General features: G+C 54.9%; 1 protein-coding gene across 1 annotated transcript in view; it reads left to right on the top strand.

Moving 5' to 3' along the window:
• The window catches only part of LOC144609273 (discs large homolog 1-like protein), a 57,254-nt gene that overhangs the window by 26,664 nt on the left and 9,560 nt on the right, over positions 1 to 21,030 (top strand). The window contains exons 2-3 of the mRNA XM_078427701.1: positions 7,763 to 7,927; positions 16,631 to 16,657. Coding sequence (XP_078283827.1) covers positions 7,763 to 7,927; positions 16,631 to 16,657 — 192 coding nt within the window. The remainder of the gene's footprint in view (positions 1 to 7,762; positions 7,928 to 16,630; positions 16,658 to 21,030) is intronic.

The following is a 21,030-nucleotide window of genomic DNA, read 5'->3' as shown; positions in this document are numbered from 1 at the left end:
CCAGCAGCACAGAGACCAGTGCACTGCGCGGCCAGTGAATTATTTATTCCTCTGCTCATCGTTACTGAAGCCATGCGATGTAAATGAACAGCCTGGAGAGCTGCCAGTCAGCTCCAAGTGATGGGCAATGTGACCTTGCACGCTTGTTGCTCATTGCCGGGTTAATTGCCGTAAATCCTGCCTCGGGCAGCCAGCCATTGAGTGTCTCACCAATGGGAGATGTGTTGTTCTCCTGCTCGAACTGGTGGGCTCCTGCACTGTCCTCACATCCGTCTCCCCGTCACCCGCACCCTCCGTCACCACGCTCCATGGTGGCACCACATGGTGGCTCTACTTGAAGAATGCCGCACTGTGGGGGGGGGGGGGGGCGGGGGTGAGGGAGGGAGCGCCACACTGTGGGGGAGGGGCGGGGGTGAGGGAGCGCCGCACTGTGGGGGGGGGGGGCGGGGATGAGGGAGGGAGCACCGCACTGTGGGGGGGAGGGAGGGAGGGAGGGACTGTGCAGTTTTGGTCTCCAAATTTGAGGAAGGATATTCTTGCTATTGAGGGCGTGCAGCGCAGGTTCACCAGGTTAATTCCCGGAATGGCGGGACCGTCGTACGTTGAAAGACTGGAGCGACTAGGCTTGTATGCACTGGAATTTAGAAGGATGAGAGGAGATCTTATCGAAACGTATAAGATTATTAAGGGGTTGGACACGTTAGAGGCAGGAAACATGTTCCCAATGTTGGGGGAGTCCAGAACCAGGGGCCACACAGTTTAAGAATAAGGGGTCGGCCATTTAGAACTGAGATGAGGAAAAACGTTTTCAGTCAGAGAGTGGTGAATCTGTGGAATTCTCTGCCTCAGAAGGCAGTGGAGGCCAATTCTCTGAATGCATTCAAGGGAGAGCTGGATAGAGCTCTTAAGGATAGTGGTGTCAGGGGGTATGGGGAGAAGGCAGGAACGGGGTACTGAGTGAGAATGATCAGCCATGATCACATTGAATGGCAGTGCTGGCTCGAAGGGCCGAATGGCCTCCTCCTGCACCTATTGTCTGTTGTCTATTGTCTATTGTGGGAGGGGCGGGGGTGAGGGAGCGCCGCACTGTGGGGGGGTGAGGGTGAGGGAGGGAGCACTGTGGGAGGGGTGGGGGTGAGGGAGGGAGGGCCGCGCTGTGGGGGGGGGGGTGAGGGAGGGAGGGCCGCACTGTGGGAGGGGCGGGGGTGTGGGAGGGAGGGCCGCACTGTGGGAGGGGTGGGGGTGTGGGAGGAACGGGGGTGAGGGAGGGAGCGCCACACTGTGGGGGGGGGTGAGGGAGCGCTGCACTGTGGGAGGGGCGGGGGTGAGGGAGGACCGCACTGTGGGGGGGGGCAGTGTTGAGGGAGGGAGCACTATGGGAGAACTATGTCCTATTGGAGTTGCCATCTTTCATTTGTGAGGTGATAAAATACATAATTGGTGAACGTATTTCATTTAGTTTGGAGACACAGCATGGACTGAGGCCCTTCAGCCCACCAAATTCATGCCAACCATCGCTCACCCATTCACACTAGTGTCTGAGCAGCAGGTTTTCCCCAATGCCCTGGGTCAAGTTGCTCCAATCCACACCGGTAGCAAATGGAGCTGGTGCTGTAAATAATCAGACCTCCTCCATAAATCATTATGTATCTTCGCTGTGGAACAAGCTGTGGAGAAGGTGTTTTTAATCAGTGCTGAATCAGCTTGTTCTGAACTATAGTCAATAGCGTGGAAAGCTGTTCCCAGCAATAGCTGAGTAATGTAACTGGATTGTATAAGATGCTGCAGCTAATCCCTCGTTGGGGAGGGGAGTGTCGGGCTCGTCTCAACCATCTCCACCATCCTCGGCTTCCCAAGTGACAGTTCCTGCAGCCCAACACGGAAATCATTCATGTAAGATGTACTGAAAGGGAAGTCCAGATCATGGTTCATACCAAAGATATGCACAGAGTGCTGGAGTAACTCAGCGGGTCGGGGCAGCATCTGTGGAGAACATGGATAGGTGACGTTTCACAGAGTGCTGGAGTAACTCAGTGGGTCAGGCAGCATCTGTGGAGAACATGGATAGGTGACGTTTCACAGAGTGCTGGAGTAACTCAGTGGGTCAGGCAGCATCTGTGGAGAACATGGATAGGTGACGTTTCACAGAGTGCTGGAGTAACTCAGCAGGTCAGGCAGCATCTGTGGAGAACATGGATAGGTGACGTTTCACAGAGTGCTGGAGTAACTCAGTGGGTCAGGCAGCCTCTGTGGAGAACATGGATAGGTGAATTTTGAGGTCTGCATTATCACATTTACACATCATTTTCTGGACTAGCACATTTTTGCACATTTGTTTCTCTATATCTTCAGTAATCCTAACAGGCTATTTTTGATTGGGCTGAAGGCATTTGTGCATTAAAATGCAGAATTAACTTTCCCTTTTCACTCTCTCTCTCTCTCTCTCTACGTGAAATGTTCAGGAAAGAAATTAATTATCTTCAAGTTGAACCACTGGTGGAACAGGACTGGGAGTGAGATAGTGAGACTCACGCTGATAACAGCTGTAGCCTGCAAGACCCCTTGCAACCTAGCCCCAATCCAACTTCAAGTAATCCTAGGTGCATTTCCTCTAGGGTTGCCAACTGTCCCATATTAGCCAAGACATCCTGTATAGGGGGCTAAATTGGTTTGTCCCCTATGGGACTGCTCTTGTCCCGTCTTAGGCTCGGGGGGTACTGTAGGCCCGGACACTGTAGGCCCGGGGGGGCACTGTAGGCCTGGACACTGTAGGCCTGGGCGCTGGTGTAGGCCCGGGCACCACCTAATGGAGGTTGTGTAGCAACCCGCCTCCCGGCCCGGGCGGCCACCATTGGTGGAGCGGGAACACGTGGCCGCTGGTTGGGTGAGGTCACCTTTTGTCCCTTATTGAGAAAGTTGGCAAGCGTAATTTCCTCCACCTTTTATTACCCGAGGAAATCTTCAAATGGCCACTGTGTCTGTGAATATTGCGCTGTCGAGGATATTTCCCACAAAACCTACTTAGCGAGAGCAGTCTTGGTGGCATTCTGCATTTTTTAGACTAACTCTTTGACTCTCAGCTGTCTCTGTATAATTTTATATTTAAAGGTAAGAATAAGGGGTAGGCCATTTAGAACAGAGATGAGGAAAAACTTTTTTAGTCAGAGAGTTGTGAATCTGTGGAATTCTCTGCCTCAGAAGGCAGTGGAGGCCAATTCTCTGAATGCATTCAAGAGAGAGCTGGATAGAGCTCTTAAGGATAGCGGAGTCAGGGGGTATGGGGAGAAGGCAGGAACGGGGTACTGATTGAGAATGATCAGCCATGATCACATTGAATGGCGGTGCGTACAGGCTCGAAGGGCCGAATGGCCTACTCCTGCACCTATTGTCTATTGAAGGAGTTTTAAAGGGGACGTGAGGGGATTTTTTTTAATGCAGTGTGTGATTAGTATTTTCAACATGCAGCCAGAGGCAGTGAGATGGAATGCAATGACTAGATTAGGAGACATTGAGATAGATGCATGTATAGGCTATGCACATGGTACAGAGCTTAATGGAACAAATGGGATTAGTGCACATGGGCTTAAAGGTCAGAATGGACCTGGTGGGCCGAAGGGCCTTTTTCTGTGCTCTGTGATTCTTATTACTTCACAGGGTGGCACAGCGGTAAGAGTTGCTGTTTCACAGCGCCAGAGACCCAGGTTCGATCCTGACTACGGGTGATGTCTGCACGAAGTTTGTAGGTTCTCCCTGTGACCGCGTGGGTTTTCTCCGGGTGCTCTGGTTTCCGCTCACACTCCAAAGATGTACAAGTTTGTAGGGTAATTGGATTCTGTTAATGGTAAATATGTCCCTAGTATGTAGTAGAGTGCTAGTATACAGGGTGATCGCTGGTCAGTGTGGGCTGAAGGGCCTGCTAGTATTCAGGGTGATCGCTGGTCAGTGTGGGCTGAAGGGCCTGCTAGTATTCAGGGTGATCACTGGTCAGTGTGGGCTGAAGGGCCTGCTAGTATTCAGGGTGATCACTGGTCAGTGTGGGCTGAAGGGCCTGCTAGTATTCAGGGTGATCACTGGTCAGTGTGGGCTGAAGGGCCTGCTAGTATTCAGGGTGATCACTGGTCAGTGTGGGCTGAAGGGCCTGCTAGTATTCAGGGTGATCACTGGTCAGTGTGGGCTGAAGGGCCTGCTAGTATTCAGGGTGATCACTGGTCAGTGTGGGCTGAAGGGCCTGCTAGTATTCAGGGTGATCACTGGTCAGTGTGGGCTGAAGGGCCTGCTAGTATTCAGGGTGATCGCTGGTCAGTGTGGGCTGAAGGGCCTGCTAGTATTCAGGGTGATCGCTGGTCAGTGTGGACTCGGTGGGCTGAAGGGCCTGTTTCCATGCTGTTTCTCTGAGGTCTGTTAGCTACAAGGAGAGAGTGGACATACTTGGTAGACACAAGATGCTGGAGTAACTCAGCGGGTCAGGCAGCATCTCTGGAGAGGAGAGAAGGAATGGGTGACGTCTCGTGTTGAGACCCGAAACGTCACCCATTCCTTCTCTCCAGAGATGCTGCCTGACCCGCTGAGTTACTCCAGCATTTTGTGTCTACCTATGAGTTTAACTGTCCGGCTATTCCTGGATGCACAAACGACAGCGAGAGGGGGGAAGCAGTTGTGTCTCGTGTTACTGTGGACGCACAGCCGCTGGGGCAGTGCACTGTTGGTGTCAGGCATGCACTGTTGGTGTCAGGCATGCACTGTTGGTGTCAGGCATGCACTGTTGGTGTCAGGCATGCACGGGGTGAGTGTGGCTGTGTGGCTCCATCCTGCCACAAGGTGAAGGTCTATGCAGGAGTTCCGGCCCCAGACACCACCTTCTCCTCGAGCAGAGATGGACCCAGGGTTGCTCCTCAGCTTGTCCGTGTTCCCCAGGAGGGATAATGAAGTTGTGCTCCTCTCTGTTCCTTGTGCTGGTGTTGAGTATAGGAGCAAAGAGGTCCTTCTACAGTTGTACCGGGCCCTGGTGAGACCGCACCTGGAGTACTGTGTGCAGTTTTGGTCTCCAAATTTGAGGAAGGATATTCTTGCTATGGAGGGCATGCAGCGTAGGTTCACTAGGTTAATTCCCGGAATGGCGGGACTGTCGTATGTTGAAAGGCTGGAGCGATTGGGCTTGTATACACTGGAATTTAGAAGGATGAGGGGGGATCTTATTGAAACATATAAGATAATTAGGGGATTGGACACATTAGAGGCAGGAAACATGTTCCCAATGTTGGGGGAGTCCAGAACAAGGGGCCACAGTTTAAGAATAAGGGGTAGGCCATTTAGAACGGAGATGAGGAAGAACTTTTTCAGTCAGAGAGTGGTGAAGGTGTGGAATTCTCTGCCTCAGAAGGCAGTGGAGGCCAGTTCGTTGGATGCTTTCAAGAGAGAGCTGGATAGAGCTCTTAAGGATAGCGGAGTGAGGGGGTATGGGGAGAAGGCAGGAACGGGGTACTGATTGAGTGATCAGCCATGATCGCATTGAATGGCGGTGCTGGCTCGAAGGGCTGAATGGCCTCCTCCTGCACCTATTGTCTATTGTCTATTGTCTATTGTTTGGCGTGAGATGGAGCCTGCGGCAAGAGCTCTGGGCAGAGACTGCCAGGAGCGTTTTCCCCGTCCCCTATTTGTGAGACTGAGTACGAGGACGTTTTGTGCCCCTCCGAGGTTGGTTGGTTGGTGACCTTGCACAGCCTCTGACTGGGGAGAGGAAAGCTTCATCGCGTGGGACCGTAGACCGTGGAGGGAGTGAGTGGACATTGCTCCAACACTTCTTTCTTGGAATAAGACGTGAGATCATCCAGTTTAATTGCATGAGCGTGGGTTTTTTAAATGGTGCGGAATTGAGAATTGCTGGAGACCAGAGTGTCTTTGGAGGCTAATCACTGGAAGTCAGCACACAGATACAGCAATTAGAAAGACAAATGGTGTGACGTCTTGATTGAACGGTGTCCAGCTGAGGAGTAAAGACAAATGATTGCAATTATACGGGGCTCTGGGGAGACCACGGCTAGAATATTGTGTGCATCTACACTTCACACTACCCGGGCATAATCAAGGACCAGTCTCACCCCAGTCACTCCCCCCTCCTAGGTAACATCCTTGTGATTCACTTTTGCACCCATTGCAACTTAACGATATCTCCCTCATGTGAAGAGATTTCTCCCCTGAATGGTCAGCCCTGTATAATCCCTAGTTCTGGACACCCCTTCCAGGTGTAACTTCATCTTCTCATCTACCCATGAAGAACTATGTTTCAATGAGTATAAGAAGATAACTGCAGTTGCTGGTACAAATCGAAGGTTTTTATTCACAAAATGCTGGAGTAACTCAGTTTCAATGAGTTCTCCACACATTCTTCTGAACTCCGGGGAGAACAGGCCTAGCTAGCCTGCTTAATATAACGCCGACCATTCCAGGATTAATCAGATAGGCCCGGAGATCAGACCTTGATTTAGTTTAGTTTCGTTTATTGTCAGGTGTACGGAGGTACAGTGAAAAGCTTTTTTGTTGCATGCTATCCGGTCGGCGGAAAGACTATACACGATTAGAATCAAACCGTCCACAGTGTACAGATACCGGATAAAGGGAATAACGTTTAGGGCAAGGTAAAGTCCGATCAAAGATAGTCCGAGGGTCTTCAATAAGGAAGATGGGAGGTCATATGTGGATAAATGTGAGGTTATCCACTTTGGTGGCAAGAACAGGAAAGCAGACTATTACCTGAATGGTGGCCGATTAGGAGAAGGGGAGATGCAACGAGACCTGGGTGTCATGGTACACCAGTCATTGAAAGTAGGCATGCAGGTGCAGCAGGCAGTGAAGAAAGCCAATGGTATGTTGGCATTCATAGCGAGGGGATTTGAGTATAGGAGCAGGGAGGTTCTGCTGCAGTTGTACAGGGCATTGGTGAGACCACACCTGGAGTATTGCGTACAGTTTTGGTCTCCTAATCTGAGGAAAGACATTCTTGCCATAGAGGGAGTACAGAGAAGGTTCACCAGATTGATTCCTGGGATGGCAGGACTTTCATATGAAGAAAGACTGGATAGACTCGGCTTGTACTCGCTGGAATTTAGAAGATTGAGGGGGGATCTTATAGAAACGTACAAAATTCTTAAGGGGTTGGACAGGCTAGATGCAGGAAGATTGTTCCCGATGTTGGGGAAGTCCAGAACAAGGGGCCACACAGTTTAAGGATAAGGGGGAAGTCTTTTAGGACCGAGATGAGAATGTTTTTTTTCACACAGAGAGTGGTGAATCTGTGGAATTCTCTGCCACAGAAGGTAGTTGAGGCCAGTTCATTGGCTATATTTAAGAGGGAGTTAGATGTGGCCCTTGTGGCTAAAGGGATCAGGGGGTATGGAGAGAAGGCAGGTACGGGATACTGAGTTGGATGATCAGCCATGATCATATTGAATGGCGGTGCTGGCTCGAAGGGCCGAATGGCCTACTCCTGCACCTATTTTCTATGTTTCTGTGTCATTTGGTGAGAGGACGGTTCAGTTGCCTGATAACAGCCGGGAAGAAACTGTCCCTGAATCTGGAGGTGTGCGTTTTCACACTTCTGCACCTCTTGCCCTGATGGGAGAGGGGAGAGGAGGGAGTGGCCGGGGGTGAGATTGGTCCGTGATTATGTGTGTACCACACGTGTGCCGCAGTGCCGTGTCACTGGGAGATGGTCATGGGTGAGCCCGGGTGCAGTGAGCTGACCGTTCCGCTGATTTCTCCCCAGAAATATCGGTACCAAGATGAAGACACCCCACCTCTGGAGCACAGCCCAGCGCACCTACCCAATCAGATGAAGGGACCCGAGCTCGTCCATGTCTCAGAGAAGAACCTGTCACAGATCGAGAACGTCCACGGCTACGTGTCACACTCGCACATCTCACCGATGAAGGTACGACCCTTTCACTTGTCTGCAAAGTAGCCCCACTCACAGGGGGCAGGGTCGATCCCGCTGATCCGCAAAGACCACCAGCCCCAGGATGGCTTGAGGCATGTCTTCATCACACAACGTGTCAGTGCTTGCATTCTTGTTCCCGTCTCTGTGTACCCCCAACTCCAGTCTCTGTGTCCCCCACTCCCCTCTGTGTACCCCAACTCCCCTCTGTGTACCCCCAACTCCAGTCTCTGTCCCCCAACTCCAGTCTCTGTCCCCCAACTCCCCATCTCTGTCCCCCACTCCCCTCTGTGTCCCCCACACCCCTCTGTGTCCCCCACTCCCCGTCTCTGTATCCCCCACTCCCCTCTGTGTCCCCCACTCCCCTCTGTGTCCCCCACTCCCCTCTGTGTCCCCCACTCCCCTCTGTCCCCCCACTCCCCTCTGTGTCCCCCACTCCCCTCTGTATCCCCCACTCCCCTCTGTATCCCCCACTCCCCTCTGTATCCCCCACTCCCCTCTGTATCCCCCACTCCCCTCTGTATCCCCCACTCCCCTCTGTACCCCCCACTCCCCTCTGTGTCCCCCACTCCCCTCTGTATCCCCCACTCCAGTCTCTGTATCCCCCACTCCCCTCTGTGTCCCCCCCACTCCCCTCTCTGTCCCCCACTCCCCTCTCTGTCCCCCACTCCCCTCTGTGTCCCCCACTCCCCTCTGTATCCCCCCACTCCCCTCTGTATCCCCCACTCCCCTCTGTGTGTCCCCCACTCCCCTCTGTGTCCCCCACTCCCCTCTGTATCCCCCCACTCCCCTCTGTGTCCCCCACTCCCCTCTGTGTGTCTCCCACTCCCCTCTGTGTCCCCCCACTCCCCTCTGTGTCCCCCCACTCCCCTCTGGGTCCCCCACTCCCCTCTGTATCCCCCACTCCCCTCTGTATCCCCCACTCCCCTCTGTGTCCCCCCCACTCCCCTCTCTGTCCCCCACTCCCCTCTCTGTCCCCCACTCCCCTCTGTGTCCCCCACTCCCCTCTGTATCCCCCACTCCCCTCTGTATCCCCCCACTCCTCTCTGTATCCCCCACTCCCCTCTGTATCCCCCACTCCCCTCTGTATCCCCCCACTCCCCTCTGTATCCCCCACTCCCCTCTGTGTGTCCCCCACTCCCCTCTCTGTCTCCCACTCCCCTCTGTGTGTCCCCCACTCCCCTCTCTGTCTCCCACTCCCCTCTGGGTCCCCCACTCCCCTCTGTATCCCCCACTCCCCTCTGTGTCCCCCACTCCCCTCTCTGTCTCCCACTCCCCTCTGTGTCCCCCACTCCCCTCTGTGTCCCCCACTCCCCTCTGTGTCCCCCACTCCCCTCTGTGTCCCCCACTCCCCTCTGTGTCCCCCACTCCCCTCTCTGTCCCCCACTCCCCTCCGTCCCCCATTCCCCTCTGTGTCCCCCACTCCCCTCTGTGTCCCCCACTCCCCTCTGTGTCCCCCACTCCCCTCTGTGTCCCCCACTCCCCTCTCTGTCCCCCACTCCCCTCTGTGTCTCCCACTCCCCTCTGTGTCCCCCACTCCCCTCTGTGTCCCCCCCACACCCATCTCTGTATCCCCCCACTCCTGCACCCATTCTACTCCCTCCTGCCCCAGTAGTCTACTCCCCAATTTCCAGTGTCTACCCCCCCCCCCCTCCCATTGCCAGTGAATCCCCTTCCATTCAAAGTGTCTAAACACCAATTCCCGGCGTCTCCTCTCCCACTCCACTCCCTGTCTCTCCCCTCTCCTGTTTGGGCCCCGTATCCGAGGAAGGATGTGCTGGCATTGGAGAGGGTCCAGAGGAGGTTTACGAGAATGATCCCAGAAATGAGTGGGAAAGCACATGATCAGCGTTTAGAAGGAGATGAGGAGGAATTTCTTTAGTCAGAGGGCGGTGAATCTGTGGGATTCTTTGCCACAGAAAGTGGTGGAGGCCAAGTCAGTGGATGTTTTTAAGGTAGAGATAGAGAGAGTCTTGATCAGTGCGGGTGTCAGGGGCTATGGGGAGAAGGCGGGAGAATGGGGTTAGGAGGGAGAGATAGATCAGCCATGATTGAATGGCGGAGTAGACTTGATGGGCCGAATGGCCTAATTTTGCTCCCATCACATGAGCTTCCTGCCTCCCCCTATCCCTCTCCCCGCTCCCTGTCTCCCCCTCTCCTGCTCTCCCCATCTGACCTTCGATGCAAGGTTTGTTGGGGAGTGTTCTCAGGGGATTAGCGAGGGTGGGGTGCAGGGAGGGGGTAACTGAGGGCGTGGGGCTGGGACACTGTCATTGGGGCTCATCTTCATGAGGATTAGCGTGGGCCTCTGGCTCCATCCAGTGGGGTCCCAGCGTAGTGCAGCTCGCTGTTGAACATGTCCAACAGACCCTCCTAGAAACATTGAAAATAGGTGCAGGAGGAGGCCCTTCGAGCCAGCACTGCCATTCATTGTGATCATGGCTGATCATCCACAATCAGTAACCCGTGCCTGCCTTCTCCCCGTACCCCTTGATAGCGCTAGCCCCGAGAGCTCTATCTAACTCTCTTTTAAATCCATCCAGTGAATTGGCCTCCACTGCCCTCTGTGGCGGAGAATTAATTCCACAAATTCACAACTCTCTGGGAGAGAAAGTTTCTTCTCACCCCAGTTTTAAATGGCCTCCCCTTTATTCTTCGACTGTGTTCCCTGGTTCTGGACTCCCCCAACACTGGGAACATTTTTCCTGCATCTAGCTTGTCCAGTCCTTTTATAATTTATATACGTCTCTATAAGATATTCTCCAGAGATGCTGTTCCACAGCCCAGGGCACATTCCCTGCCACATTCTGCTGGGATTCTGGGGGTGAGTTCCTGGATAATGAGTATAGGCAAAATATCACACAATGCTGGAGTAACTCAGCAGGTCAGGCAGCATCTCTGGAGAGAAGGAATGGGTGGCGTTTTGGGTCGAGACCCTTCTTCAGACTGATGTCAGGGGAGGGGGCGGGACGAAGGGTCTCGACCCGAAACGTCACCCATTCCTTCTCTTCAGAGATGCTGCCTGACCCGCTGAGTTACTCCAGCCTTTAGTGATACCTTCGATTCGTACCAGCCATCTGCAGTAATTTTCCTACATGGGCAAAGTATCAATGGGGAGTCTCACTCACTCTGTGGTGGACATCTCCCAAGTTTGTGGATGACGTAAAGCTAGGGGGCAGTGTGAGCTGTGAGGAGGATGCCATGAGGCTGCAGGGTGACTTAGAAGACAGAAACCTCGAAAAATAGGTGCAGGAGCAGGCCATTCGGCCCTTCGAGCCAGCACCGCCATTCAAAATTATCATGGCTGATCATCCAAAATCAGTACCCCCTTCCTGCTTTCTCCCCATATTCCTTTATCCCTAAGAGCTCTATCTAACTCTCTCTTGAAAACATCCAGTGAATTGGCCTCCACTGCCTTCTGTGGCAGAAAATTCCACAGATTCACAACTTTCTGTGTGAAAAAGTTTTTCCTCATCTCAGTCCTAAATGGCCTAACCCCTTATCCTTAAACTGTGACCCCTGGTTCTGGACTCCCCCAACATGGGGAACATTTTTCCTGCATCTAGCCTGTTCAATCCCTTAGGAATTGTATAAGTTTCTATCAGATTCCCTCTCATCCTTTTAAATTCCAGTGAATACAAGCCCAGTCGACCCAGGTTTCGTGGCACCTCCCCTTTTCTTAATCTGACTTGGATAGGTTGGGTGAGTGGGCAGATGCACTATAATGTGGATAAATGTGAGGTTATCCACTTTGGTGGCAAGATCAAGAAGGGAGATTATTATCTGAATGGTGTCAGATTAGGAAAAGAGGAGGTGCCATGAGACCTGGGTGTCCTTGTACACCAGTCACTGAAAGTAAACGTGCAGGTACAACAGGCAGTGAAGAAAGCCTTCATTGCGAGACGGTTTGAGTATAGGAGCAGGGAGGTCCTACTGCAGTTGTACAGGGCCCTGATGAGACCGCACCTGGAGTACTGTGTGCAGTTTTGGTCTCCTACTTTGAGGAAAGATATTCTTGCTATTGAGGGAGTGCAGTGTAGATTTACCAGGTTAATTCCTGGGATGGCGGGACTGACATATGATGAAAGAATGGATCGGCTGGGCTTGTATTCACTGGAATTGAGAAGGATGAGAGGGGATCTTATAGAAACATATAAAATTCTTAAGGGATTGGACAGGCTAAATGCAGGAAAAAATGTTCCCCATGTTGGGGGAGTCCAGAACCAGGGGACATACAGTTTAAGAATAAGGAGTAGGCCATTTAGGACTGAAATGAGGAAAACCTTTTTTCCCCCAGAGAGTGGTGAATCTGTGGAATTCTCTGCCTCAGAAGGCAGTGGGGGCCAATTCACTGGATGTTTTCAAGATCATATTGAATGGCGGTGCTGGCTCGAAGGGCCGAATGGCGTACTCCACCTGTTGTCTCTGTCTCTAAGTAATTCCAGGTGTCCCAGGCCTGGGAGTTTGTGATGTGACGGTGTAGAGGGAGTTTCACTCTGGGTCCGATCCCCTCAGCTCACTTTATCCATGCTGTCCAAGATCCCCCATGTGCTCGTCCCGCCTGCCTGCGTTTGGCTCATATCTCTCCGTACCTGTCCTACCATGAACCTGTCCAAATGTTGTCTCCATGTGTTTATTATGCCTGCCTCAACTACATCCTCTGGCAGCTCGTTACATATTCCCCCAGTGTGTAGAGAGAGAGCTTTGGCCTGTGTCTGACCCCGGGACTGTGTGAGGGGAGGGGGGGAGTGTGTGAGGGGACAGTGGGAGGGGAGGGAGGGGGGGGAGTGTGTGATGGGACGGTGGGGAGGGGGGGAGGGGGGGAGTGTGTGAGGGGACAGTGGGAGGGGAGTGAGGGGGAGGACTGTGTGAGGGGACGGTGGGGAGGGGGGGAGGGGGGGAGGGGGGGAGTGTGTGAGGGGACAGTGGGGGGGGAGGGAGGGGGGGGAGTGTGTGATGGGACGGTGGGGGGGAGGGGGGGAGTGTGTGATGGGATGGTGGGGGGGAGGGGGGGAGGGAGGGAGCTTCACTCTGTGTGTGTCTGACCCTGGGGAGTGTGTGATGGGACAGTGGGGGAGGGGGGGAGTGTGTGAGGGGACGGTGGGGAGGGGAGTGAGGGAAGTGTGTGAGGGGACAGTGGGGAGGGGGAGGGAGGGGGGAGTGTGTGAGGGGACGGTGGGGAGGGGAGTGAGGGGACGGTGGGGAGGGGAGTGTGTGAGGGGACGGTGGGGAGGGGAGTGAGGGAAGTGTGTGAGGGGACAGTGGGGAGGGGGAGGGAGGGGGAGTGTGTGAGGGGACGGTGGGGAGGGGAGTGAGGGGACGGTGGGGAGGGGAGTGTGTGAGGGGACAGTGGGGAGGGGAGTGAGGGGACGGTGGGGAGGGGAGTGAGGGGAGTGTGTGAGGGGACAGTGGGGAGGGGAGTGTGTGAGGGGACGGTGGGGAGGGGAGTGAGGGGAGTGTGTGAGGGGACAGTGGGGAGGGGAGTGTGTGAGGGGACGGTGGGGAGGGGAGTGAGGGGACGGTGGGGAGGGGAGTGAGGGGAGTGTGTGAGGGGACAGTGGGGAGGGGAGTGAGGGGACGGTGGGGAGGGGAGTGAGGGGACGGTGGGGAGGGGAGTGAGGGGACGGTGTGGAGGGGAGTGAGGGGAGTGTGTGAGGGGACAGTGGGGAGGGGAGTGAGGGGACGGTGGGGAGGGGAGTGAGGGGAGTGTGAGGGGACAGTGGGGAGGGGAGTGAGGGGACGGTGGGGAGGGGAGTGAGGGGAGTGTGTGAGGGGACAGTGGGGAGGGGAGTGTGTGAGGGGACGGTGGGGAGGGGAGTGAGGGGACGGTGGGGAGGGGAGTGAGGGGAGTGTGTGAGGGGACAGTGGGGAGGGGAGTGAGGGGAGTGTGTGAGGGGACAGTGGGGAGGGGAGTGAGGGGACGGTGGGGAGGGGAGTGAGGGGACGGTGTGGAGGGGACAGTGGGGAGGGGAGTGTGTGAGGGGACGGTGGGGAGGGGAGTGAGGGGAGTGTGTGAGGGGACAGTGGGGAGGGGAGTGTGTGAGGGGACGGTGGGGAGGGGAGTGAGGGGAGTGTGTGAGGGGACAGTGGGGAGGGGAGTGTGTGAGGGGACGGTGGGGAGGGGAGTGAGGGGAGTGTGTGAGGGGACAGTGGGGAGGGGAATGAGGGGACGGTGGGGAGGGGAGTGTGAGGGGACGGTAGGGAGGGGAGTGAGGGGAGTGTGTGAGGGGACGGTGGGGAGGGGAGTGTGTGAGGGGACGGTGGGGAGGGGGAGTGAGGGGGGTGTGTGATGGGACGGTGGGGAGGGGAGTGAGGGGGGAGTGTGTGAGGGGACGGTGGGGGGGGAGGGAGGGGGGGGTGTGTGAGGGGACTGTGGGGGGGGAGGGGGGGGTGTGTGAGGGGACGGTGGGGAGGGAGGGGGGGGAGTGTGTGAGGGGACGGTGGGGAGGGAGGGGGGGGAGTGTGTGAGGGGACGGTGGGGGGGGAGGGGGGGGAGTGTGTGAGGGGACGGTGGGGGGGAGGGGGAGGGGAGTGTGTGAGGGGACGGTGGAGGGGGGGGGAGTGTGTGAGGGGACGGTGGGGAGGGAGGGAGGGGGGAAGTGTGTGAGGGGACGGTGTGGAGGGAGGGAGGGGGGAGTGTGTGAGGGGACGGTGGGGGGGGGAGTGTGTGAGGGGACGGTGGGGGAGGGAGGGGGGAATGTGTGAGGGGACGGTGGGGAGGGAGGGAGGGGGGGAGTGTGTGAGGGGACGGTGGGGAGGGAGGGAGGGGGGGAGTGTGTGAGGGGACGGTGGGGGGGGAGGGGGGGGAGTGTGTGAGAGGACGGTGGGGGGGGAGGGAAGGGGGAGTGTGTGAGGGGACGGTGGGGGGGGAGGGAGGGGGGAGTGTGTGAGGGGACGGTGGGGAGGGAGGGAGGGGGGGGAATGTGAGGGGACGGTGGGGAGGGAGGGAGGGGGGGTGTGTGAGGGGACGGTGGGGGGGGAGGGAAGGGGGAGTGTGTGAGGGGACGGTGGGGAGGGAGGGGGGGGAGTGTGTGAGGGGACGGTGGGGAGGGGGGGGGAATGTGTGAGGGGACGGTGGGGAGGGAGGGAGCTTCACTGTGTGTGTCTGACCCTGGGGAGTGTGTGATGGGACAGTGGGGGGGGGGGAGGGATGGGTGTGTGTGAGGGGACGGTGATGTGGCGGGACAGTGGGGAGGGGGGAGTGTGTGATGGGACGGTGGTGGGGGGGGGAGTGAGGGGGAAGTGTGTGAGGGGATGGTGGGGAGGGAGGGGGGGAGGGGGGAGTGTGTGATGGGACTTTGCAGAGGGAGCTTCCCCGGCCCTGGGATTATCTTTTATTGATACGGAAATGCATCTATTTCCTAAATATATAATCCCTCATTGAAACAATGGTTTGAAGACCTTTGGCGTCTTCCGTCTTCCTCGGGACCTGTGATGGGTCTGAATGTCGAGCCGGGGTCTACTGGGAAGTGTGGGTGGGCAGTGTGTGGCGTTGGCACAAGTGACTCCAGATATTTCCCCCTCCTCCTCTCCTCCGCTCTGTTGCTGGTACGTCACTCGGCTCTGAGAGAGAGAGAGAGAGAGAGTGTGCCGATGCACCTTGGAGGTGTCACTGACCTATGGAGGCAGTCAGGCCCTTCGGCCCGACTCGTCCATGGCACCCCATCCTTGCCAGTCCCGCTTGCCCGCGTTTGGCTCAGATCCTTCTCAACCCCCGACCGTGTCCAAATGTCTTCTTGTGCAGGGTTCCACAAAGGTCAGGGGCGGGGGTGAGTGGGGGGGGGAGAGGACAGATGAGGCCTCTACCCCTGAGCACCGGCCAAACCGTGGCTCTCCCCCAGGGAGCGTTCCCAGATAGCCTGCCCTGGCTGCCTCTGCACCCACACTGCGACTGCCCGGCCAAAGCCACCTGCGACTGTTCTGCGGGCTAGTATGGAGGGATTAATGGCCTCCTGTGCAATGGTTCGAGGGGCTGAATGACCTCCTATCCCTGTAACAGTTAGAGGGGCTGAGTGGCCTCCTGTGTCTGCACATCGGTCGATGGGCTGCGTAGCCTCTTCCTATCCCCATGTAATATTTCAAGGGGCTGAGGGGTCTCCTCCTATTCCCCAGCAGTGGTTAGAGGGGCTGAATGGCCTTCTCCTGGTCCTGTAATGGTTTGAGGGACTGGACAGTCTCCTCCTATCCCCGTGTAACAGTTAGAGGGGCTGAATGGCCTTCGACGGTACCTCTGTAAAGATGTGTGGGGCTGAACAGTCTTCTATCCCACCGTAACGGTCCGAGGGGCTGAGTGGCCTACTCCTATCCCCATGTGAGGTTTTGAGGGGCTGAGTGGCCTCCTCCTGTCCCTGTGTCCTGATTAGAGGGGCTGAGTGGCCTCCTCCTATCCCTGTGTGAGGGCTCGAGGGGCTGAGTGGCCTTTCCCTATCCCTGTGTGAGGGGCCGAGTGGCCTCCTCTATCCCTGTGTGAGGGTTCGAGGGGCCGTGGCCTCCCCCTATCCCTGTGTGATGGTTCGAGGGGCCAATTGGCCTCCCCCTATCCCTGTGTGAGGGGCCGAGTGGCACCCCTATCCCTGTGTGAGGGTTCGAGGGGCCGAGTGGCCTCGTGCCCCTGTGTGTTGCTGCTGCCCTCCTTGTGACTTGTTGTGTTGGAGCCGCTGTGACCTGCACTCATTGATTATCATCCCTTTACTGCAGCAGATGGACCCCGCCGAGCTGTGCATGTCGGTAAGTGCCACAACCCTGTCTATGGGGAGGGGAAGGGGGTGCCCTCTGGGGTGTGTGTAGTCACCCCTCCCTTGTCAGGGCGTCTCAAGCCAGCGGGCGGGGGAGCGGTGTAAGAAGGAACTGCAGACGCTGGCTTACATCGAAGGTAGACACAAGATGCTGGAGTAACTCAGCGGGTCAGGCAGCATCTCGGGAGAGAAGGAATGGGTGACGTTTCGGGTCGAGACTCTTCTTCAGACTGATGTCAGGGGAGGGGGAGGGACATTTGTCCCCTGACATCAGTCTGAAGAAGGGTCTCGACCCGAAACGTCACCCATTCCTTCTCTCCCGAGATGCTGCCTGACCCGCTGAGTCTGAAGAAGGGTCTCGACCCGAAACGTCACCCATTCCTTCTCTCCCGAGGTGCTGCCTGACCCGCTGAGTTGCTCCAGCATTGTGTGTCTACCTTCGATCTGCAGTTCCTTCCTGCAACAATTGCTTGTCTGGGAATCTGTGTATGTGTGTTTGCATCTTGGTTTTTGAATGGTATGGAATGCAACGTTGCAAATTTAGCTGACAACTCCATTTTACATTTTAGCGGAAATTGTCTGTTTAACCCTGACTATACTACTCCTCATATTTCGCCTGGGCAGCTTGCAGCCCAGTGGTATGAACATCGACTTCTCCAACTTTACATAGTTCCTCTGTCCCTCTCTTCCCCTCCTCCTTCCAGTTCTCCCTCCATCGAAGAAGGGTCTCGACCCGAAACGTCACCCATTCCTTCTCTCCCGAGATGCTGCCTGACCTGCTGAGTTACTCCAGCATTTTGTGAATAAATACCTTCGATTTCTATATACTATATACAAATTTGTACCAGCATCTGCAGTTATTTTCTTACACTACAAATGGGGGGGAAGCTTCTTCTTTAGTGTCCATCATCTATGTTTCAAATGTTGGGCCGGGCTCTTGCACAGTGGACACCCTTCTCGTTTGCCACCACTAGATCTTCCAGGCAGCATTGTTCACCAAGAAGTGGGCATCTTAGTAGGTGTGGCATGGATTGTACAGACGTTCCACAGTCACATTCTGTGTCTGCCACATCTGCGTAGCCCCATTTGCTCGTATTGGTTCTTGCATCGGCCCCTCCCTGTATAACCAAGCCTATTGAGGGTCTTCCAGGTCTTCCAGTCACACCTGTGACCAGGTGGTAGGTTAAGAGGTGCAGAGGAGATCTGAGGGAGCAGTTGATTGCCCCAGAGGATGGCTGGAATCTGGAAGGGGCTGTCGAGAGTGGCGGGGGGGGGGGGGGGGTGGGGGAGAGGCAGAGACTCTCACAGTTCAACAAGTATTCAGGCGTGCATTTACATCACCGAGGCAAAGGTTCGGGAGCACGTGATGGTCAATGTGGATGTGCACCTGATATCTGTTGGTCGGGTTAAACGTGGTGTCGCGTGACTCAATTACAGAAGAGCTTCACTCCCTCTTCTCCCCTCAGGAATCAGATTGATCCCTGGGATGGCAGGACTTTCATATGAAGAAAGACTGGATAGACTCGGCTTGTACTCCCTGGAATTTAGAAGATTGAGGGGGGATCTTATAGAAACGTACAAAATTCTTAAGGAGTTGGACAGGCTAGATGCAGGAAGATTGTTCCCGATGTTGGGGAAGTCCAGAACAAGGGATCACAGTTTAAGGATAAGGGGGAAGTCTTTTAGGACCGAGATGAGAAAGTTGTTTTTCACACAGAGAGTGGTGAATCTGTGGAATTCTCTGCCACAGAAGGTAGTTGAGGCCAGTTCATTGGCTATATTTAAGAGGGAGTTAGATGTGGCCCTTGTGGCTAAAGGGATCAGGGGGTATGGAGAGAAGGCAGGTACGGGATACTGAGTTGGATGATCAGCCATGATCATATTGAATGGCGGTGCGTACAGGCTCGAAGGGCTGAATGACCTTCTCCTGCACCTATTTTCTATGTTTCTATGTTTCTCATCGGGCAAGAGGTTCAGAAGTGTGTAAACACACACACCTATAGATTCAGGGACAGTTTCTTCCCGGCTGTTATCAGGCAACTGAATCGTCCTCTCACCAACCAGAGAGGGGTCCCGACCTCCCATCTACCTCATCGGAGACCCTCGCACTATCTTTAACCAGACTTTACTGGATTTTATGTTGCACTAAATGTTATTCCCTTTATCCTGTATCTATAGACTGTGGACGGCTTGATGGTAATCACTGACTGGAGAGCACGCAACAAAAAGTGTCATAAGTTCAGCGATAGGAGCAGAATTAGGCCATTTGGCCCATCTAGTCTACTCCGCCATTCAATCACGGCTGATCTATCTCTCCCTCTCAACCCCATTCTCCTGCCTTCTCCCCGTAACCCCTGACCCCTCAGTACTCGAGACAATTATCTACCAAACCAAACCAAACCATGACAATGTTCTGACTGTCTACCCGATCTGTTTAGAGATACAGGGCAGGAACAGGCCCTTCGGCCCACTGGGTCCGCGCCGACCAGCGATCCACGCACATTAACACTATCCTACACCCACTAGGGACAATTTTTCCATTTACCAAGTCAATTAACCTACATACCTGCACGTCTTTGGAGTGTGGGAGGAAAGCGAAGATCTCAGAGAAAACCCACGCAGGTCACGGGGAGAACGTGCAAACTCCGTACAGACGGCGCCCGTAGTCGGGATGGAACCCGGGGTCTCCGGCGCTGCATTCGCTGTAAGGCAGCAACTCTACCGCTGCGCCACCGCGCCGCCCCTAAAGTCTTTATGTAAGGGTCCCAGTCACTGTATCTCACCCACCACCAATAGGATCTACAGGAGGTGCTGTCTCAAAAAGACAGGCAATATCAAAGACCACCCTAACTACGCTCTCATCTCGCGGCTACCATCGGGAAGAAAGTACAGGAGCCTGAAAAACGTGCGCCACCGTGCCGTCTAATCTCGCTGTGTCTGTCATCATTTTCTATACTTTAATTGGGAGGATTGGGCACAAATCAGCTGCGATCTGTTTGCCTGCCTCCACGGGAGAGACACGGAGAGGGGGAGGGTCGGGCAGTCATTGCCATCGGCTTCCCCCACATCCAGCCTGCACAGTGGTGTAGAGGGGCCGAATGGCCTGTCCTGGTGTTGAGAGTGAGGGGGAGCCTAGACCTGGATCCACTTGCAGCTCGAGCCGCTGCCATGTGCATCCTTCCCACGACGCGATCAGATTGCAATGAATATTTTGTGTCTTCACCCCAGCCAATAGTAAGGTCTTGGCTCTTGGGGAACCCAAACGCTGAGGCAGTGCTCCAGCTCACAGGTTTCCTTGGCAACAGGCAATAAAACTAATGTCTCCTGAGCAGCAAGCAGTAAACGTTCTCGCAATCACCGTGACGGACAAAAACTGCAGGTGCTGGTTAAAATCCAAGGTAGACACAATATGCTGGAGTAACTCAGCGGGTCAGGCAGCATCTCGGGAGAGAAGGAATGGGTCGAGACCCTTCTCAATGGGTGACTTTTCGGGTCTCGCTGCGAAACGTCGCCCATTCCTTCTCTCCTGAGATGCTGCCTGACCTGCTGAGTTACTCCAGCATTTTGTGAATAAATACCTTCTTCAGACTGATGTCGGGGGATGTGTTTACTGGCCAGTTATGCTGCAAGTAAGAACTTCATTGTTGCATTAGAAACACAGAAACATAGAAAATGGGTGCAGGGGTAGGCCATTCGGCCCTTTGAGATCGCACCGCCATTCAATATGATCATGGCTGATCATCCTAAAGCAGTACTCCGTTCCTGCTTTCTCCCCATATCCCTTGATTCCGTTAGACAATAGACAATAGGTGCAGGAGGAAGCCATTCGGCCCTTCGAGCCTGTACGCACCGCCCTTCAATGTGATTCATGGCTGATCATTCTCAATCAGTACCCTATTCCTGCCTTCTCCCCATACCCCCTGACTCCGCTATCCTTAAGAGCTCTATCCAGCTCTCTCTTGAATGCATTCAGAGAATTGGCCTCCACTGCCTTCTGAGGCAGAGAATTCCACAGATTTACAACTATCTGACTGAAAAAGTTTTTCCTCATCTCAGTTCTAAATGGCCGACCCCCTATTCTTAAACTGTGGCCCCTTGTTCTGGACTCCCCAACATTGGGAACATGTTTCCTGCCTCTAACGTGTCCAACCCCTTAATAATCTTATACGTTTCGATAAGATCTCCTCTCATCCTTCTAAATCCAGTGTATACAAGCCTAGTCGCTCCAGTCTTTCAACATATGATAGTCCCGCCATTCTGGGAATTAACCTAGTAAACCTACGCTGCATGCCCTCAGTAGCAAAAATATCCTTCCTCAAATTTGGAGACCAAAACTGCACACAGTACTCCAGTACTCCAGTAGCC

This window comes from Rhinoraja longicauda, chromosome 34, assembly GCF_053455715.1.
Source record: "Rhinoraja longicauda isolate Sanriku21f chromosome 34, sRhiLon1.1, whole genome shotgun sequence".
Lineage (NCBI taxonomy): Eukaryota > Metazoa > Chordata > Chondrichthyes > Rajiformes > Arhynchobatidae > Rhinoraja > Rhinoraja longicauda.
Note: the sequence above shows the minus strand (reverse complement) of the source record. Positions and strands in the feature narration are given on the sequence as shown.